Source organism: Cebus imitator, unplaced genomic scaffold (genome assembly GCF_001604975.1).
Source record: "Cebus imitator isolate Cc_AM_T3 unplaced genomic scaffold, Cebus_imitator-1.0 Scaffold238, whole genome shotgun sequence".
Taxonomy (NCBI): Eukaryota; Metazoa; Chordata; class Mammalia; order Primates; family Cebidae; genus Cebus; species Cebus imitator.
In genome coordinates this window covers 3,386,022-3,390,972 of record NW_016107553.1, presented here as the reverse complement: position 1 = coordinate 3,390,972, position 4,951 = coordinate 3,386,022, and the positions used below count along the sequence as shown (strand labels likewise).

Genomic DNA, 4,951 nt, shown 5'->3' with positions numbered 1-4,951 from the left:
TGGGATTACAGGCACGTGCCACCATGCCCAGCTAATTTTTTGTAGCTTTAGTAGAGACGGGGTTTCACCATGTTGACCAAGATGGTCTCGATCTCTTGACCTCGTGATCCACCCGCCTCGGCCTCCCAAAGTGCTGGGATTACAGGTGTGAGCCACCGCGCCCGGCCTAGAATATTTCTTAAATGCACTCCTTTATATACTATTACTTTCCTATTTTATATGTTAACAGTTGAGCTGATGCATATTTATACAAACAATCAAGATATTTATGAGGTACTATGACATAGTGTTCAGGATTCTTAAAGTTGATTTGAAATTAAGTTACTTTCACTGTTTAAAAAGTGCATTGTTGGCTGGACTGTAATAAAAATATTGTCTTTTTAATTTTATTGTCATGGACTTATTAACTAGTTTCTCTCTTAAACATTACTAGTAAGTGTGTATTTCTCTTTAGGCCAACAACTGTATCCTATAGATTATTTCAGTCTAAAAATTAGTTTTCATTCTTCCTATTCACTGATGTTTGCAGTTCCTTCTCTATTTAACTTTCTCTTTAAAAATAATTTTAAAAGTCTTTTTGAAAACCAGAAATCACCTAGCTTTTAAAAAAAAATGCATTTTTTTTCTGAGATTCCCCTTGTAATTTTTCCATTTTGCCTGTGCTATTGATGTATACAATCTGTGATGACTATTTATCGTTTGTTTTAGGAAATTGAAAAACCAATAGCTGTTTCTGAACTCTTCACAACTTTGCCAATTGTACAGGTAGGTGTTTTGTTGTTTAAGAAGCATAATATCTATTTATTCAGTTAAAAGATACCTAATTATGTGTGCTATTCTCTAACTGGAGTTGTACCTTACTCTGCCTACCAGTCTTACATTTTCCTCAAGGCTCAGCTCTTCAGGAAACATTCTTTTACCATTAATTCAGTACTGTGATGATCTTCTTTCCTGAAGTCCTATGACTTTTAAATTATTGTATAGTTTAAGATACATACATCTCTTTCTGTGGCTGTATTGTAAATTCCTAGAGAACAAGGACTGGGTTTTATTTATCTTCACTATCCCTTATAGCCAGTACCTTTTAATGAATACTTTCTGTGGGTAAAAAGGAAAATCAGTCAGTTATCTTTTGTGCTTCTTTGACAGCATGTTTTTTTTTAAATAGGGAAAATCAAGACCAATTAAAATTTTAACTAGATTGACAATTATTGTGTCCGATCCATCTCACTGCAATGTTTTGGTAAGTTAATTATCTCACTGCAATGTTTTTGGTAAGTTAATTATATTTCCTCTCTCCTTTTAGCTTTGTAAGTTGTACTGATTAATGTTGAACAATGTTGCATTTTTTCTTACCCTATTTTTACATTTTCCCTCACCCCCTCTAAACCATGACACCTGCCTACTCTCCTTGTCCTCAGAATTCACACGTGTAACATGTCTATTCTACTTATTCGTGGCACATGTGTAATGATACCACAATTAAAGAATCCCTTGGCAACTGTTATTCGTTAAACTCACATGCCCCAGACTTAAGGTAGGTGCTGGGGGTTATTGCCATGAATAATATGAGCTCAATCCTTGAACTTATAAAGCTTAAAGTTTAAATGGCAAGATAAGCACTGAACAAATAATAATTACAAATGGTGTTCTGGGAGTATGTAACCTGAGTAAGTTGATATTGAAGCTGGGAGACAGAAGAATCAGTAAATGTTATATAGGTGACAAGCAGGGAGCAAGTGTTCCCAGATAGAATGGATTATGCATATTGAAGCCAAGGTATTTTCGGGGAAGTGAAACAAAACCAATAGGGCTAAGTTTAGCGAGCCAGTTACATGGGATGAGGTTAGGGACATAAGCCTGGGTGAGGATTCCAACAGCAGTTGGAAGCCCCTGAATGTTTTAACAAAGGGAGTAAAATTATGACGTTTGAATTACAGAGTATGAATTAGAAGGAGTTAAGGAGGGGACTTAAGAGGCTCCAGGAGGGAGAATTGATGGGATTTATTGGTTAATTGGATGATGATTACTCACTCCTTAGGTGGCCTGAGCAGCCAGGTAGGTAGATAATGGTATCATTTCCTGAGATGGGCCATACAAACAAGCAGGTTTGGGGGAATCATGATGAGTTACTATGAGAGTTTCAAAATAGCCCTTTAAAAAAGATGTGCATGGTGGCTCATGCCCGTAATCCCAACATTTTGGGAGGCCTAGGCAGGTAGTCACTTGAGGTCAGGAATTCAAGACTGGCCTGATGGATGTGGTAAAACCCCATCTCTACCGAAAATTCAAAAATTAGCAGGGTGTGGTGGTGGGCGCCTGTAATCTCAGCTACTCGGGAGTCTGAGGCAGGAGAATCACTGGAGCTGGAGAGGCAGAGGTTACAGTGAGATCACACCACTGCACTCCAGCCTGGGCAACAGAGCCAGACTTCATTTCAAACAAACAAACAGATGTGGCCTTCAGAAGAGTGATCCCAATTAAAGATGTTTCTTTGGAAGTGGTCACCTGCAGTGAATAATTGAAATCATGGGAATGGATGAGACTCCCTGGACAAAGTGCATTGTGAAGAAGAGGTTTAGTACAGAGTGCTAAGAAACTTAACTATGTAGTGGTAGGAAAGAGGATGAGCTCGGATTGGAGACTGAGGAGGGACTACCCTAGAAGTAGAAGGACAGCAAGTAAAGGGAAAACAGAAAAGGAGGAATGAAAGGTCAGCAGAGTTAGTACACCTGTGTAGTCGAGCAGAAAGGCCAAAAAAAAAAGTCTGTCAGATTTATTGATGGGACAGTCATTGGCTGCCTTAGCAAAAACCATTTCCATGGATACGATAGGGATGCAAGAAAATGCAGACTGTGCTCCTGACTTTGCTTATGAAATTTGACTCCATAGGAGAATGGAAGGCAATGGGTGTTGGTAGGTAAGAATCTGCTGTATAAAGAGATTTTGTTTCTTGAATGAGAGAGGTTTGGGTATGCCTAATATCAGGAGAGAGAGAAAGTGAGATTCCCTGAGAAGGTGAACTGTTTTATCTTTAGCTGGGATGGACATCTCCTTCACATAATAGAAACAATTAAGGAAAGACCCCCTTTACAATAGTTACTATTGCTAAAGAAATTGTGAAAAGCTAATTTTTGGTGTCTTATACACCTGCAAGGCAACATTCAGTTTCTTTAGGCCCAGGTAGATGTAAATGGAGCTGACTTTTGATAGGTTGTAAAGACTTTAATTTACTCTTGGTATCATGAACATCCAGATGGTTCCTTTTTGTGTCCTTCACAAGTGGGAGTGGGCAGGTGAAGGAGAGCAAATCCCAGATCCTGGTTATTTCTAAGACCGGGAACCTGCCCTGTCTCAGCACAGGTCTGCCTAGCAGGCCTTCTTACCTGCTCAAGCACAGCACCTGCTGCTTCTCTTATATCCTCCTTTTCTTTTTACAAAATAAGAGATTGCAAAATTTTAGAACATACCAACAAGCAAAGAAGTAGCACCACACTTTATCCCATAATTCAGAGATTGTATGTTTGTGTATAAATATACATTTTTTCCAGTCTCTTCATATACAGACTCACACAATATAGGTTTGAGATTTTCTTTCTTCTTCTTCTTTTTCTTTTTTTCAAACAGGGTCTCGCTTTGTTCTCCAGGCTTGAGTGCAGTGGCATGAATGAGGCTCACTGCAGCCTTGACCTATGGGGTTCAAGTGACCCTTTTGCCTTGCTCCCCTCCTTCCCCCCAAGTATCTGGGACATAAGTGTTACCACCACACCCAGCTAATTTTTTAATTTTTTCTGTAGAGATGAGGTCTCACAGTGTTTTCCAGGCTAGTCTCAAACTCCTGGGCTCAAGCACTCCTCCCATCTTGGCCTCCCAAAGTGCTGGATTTACAGGCATGAGCTATCGTGCCTGGCCTAATTTGATTTTTGCATCCCAAACACAATGTTTGGTACATGGTTAAAGTATAACAAATGTAGGAAGAAAGGAGGAAAATGATTGGTGAGATAGGTATTTGTATCTAAATTCTCATGTGCTTAGGTCTTTTCTGCCAACATCCAAAGCAAAGCCGAAATGTCAATAGCATATTAGAAGTGTTCCATGATTGAAATATAGGTGTGAGTCAGTCACTAGACAGAATTTCATGTGTATGGGTTTTTGTTATTACATGATAACATTCTTTTGTATTCTTAGAGAGCAACTTCTTCAAGGGTCCGGCTCTATGATGTTGTTGCAGTTTTTCCAAAGACAGAAAAACTTTTTCATGTGAGTAACAGATAAGTAAAATAGTGTTTATGTGTTATATAAGAAGTCCAATGTTTTACTTTGTAGATGACCTATTTTGCCTCATCTGGAAACTTTTAGCATTTGTTATTTATAGTTGGAGTTTCTAGAACCCCATAAGGGTATATATAATGGGCATTTGGTTTTCTGTTTTGTTTTGTTCATTCAGCTAACATTTGATGAGATCAGTTTGAAAGAGCCTGTTAAGTTTTCTTCTGTTTCTTTATCTCTGCTTCTTTCATTTAAAACTTCTCTTAGGTAAGTGTTGGTCCATCTCTTTCTTACTCTAAAATCACTTCAGTTTCTGCCCTTATTACCATTTGCTGCTCCTTGGGAGGGAAGAAAGGGGCAAGGTTCTACTGTAGCATAAAAGTTTCCACCTCTGTTTCAGCTTCCTGCTTTGCATGCTCTGAGGTATAGCCTGTATGCAAGCATGATTGCCTCAGCCTTTAGTCTTTCAGACATTCTTCAAAATCAGCCATTTGCTGATATAATCCCTCTTCTTATCTTGAGAGCCTTTATCAATTGAATTTCTTTTGTACTTTATTTTTTTTTTATTTTTATTTTTTTTTTGAGACGGAGTGTCGCTCTTGTTGCCCAGGCTGGAGTGCAATGGCGCGATCTCGGCTCACCACAACCTCCGCCTCCTGGGTTCAGGCAATTCTCCTGCCTC

General features: G+C 38.8%; 1 protein-coding gene across 1 annotated transcript in view; it reads left to right on the top strand.

Moving 5' to 3' along the window:
- Positions 1–4,951, top strand: part of RPP30 (ribonuclease P/MRP subunit p30) — a 38,367-nt gene that overhangs the window by 4,236 nt on the left and 29,180 nt on the right. The window contains exons 3-5 of the mRNA XM_017498222.2: positions 709–765; positions 1,169–1,243; positions 4,189–4,260. Of these exons, the coding sequence (XP_017353711.1) occupies positions 709–765; positions 1,169–1,243; positions 4,189–4,260 (204 nt within the window). The remainder of the gene's footprint in view (positions 1–708; positions 766–1,168; positions 1,244–4,188; positions 4,261–4,951) is intronic.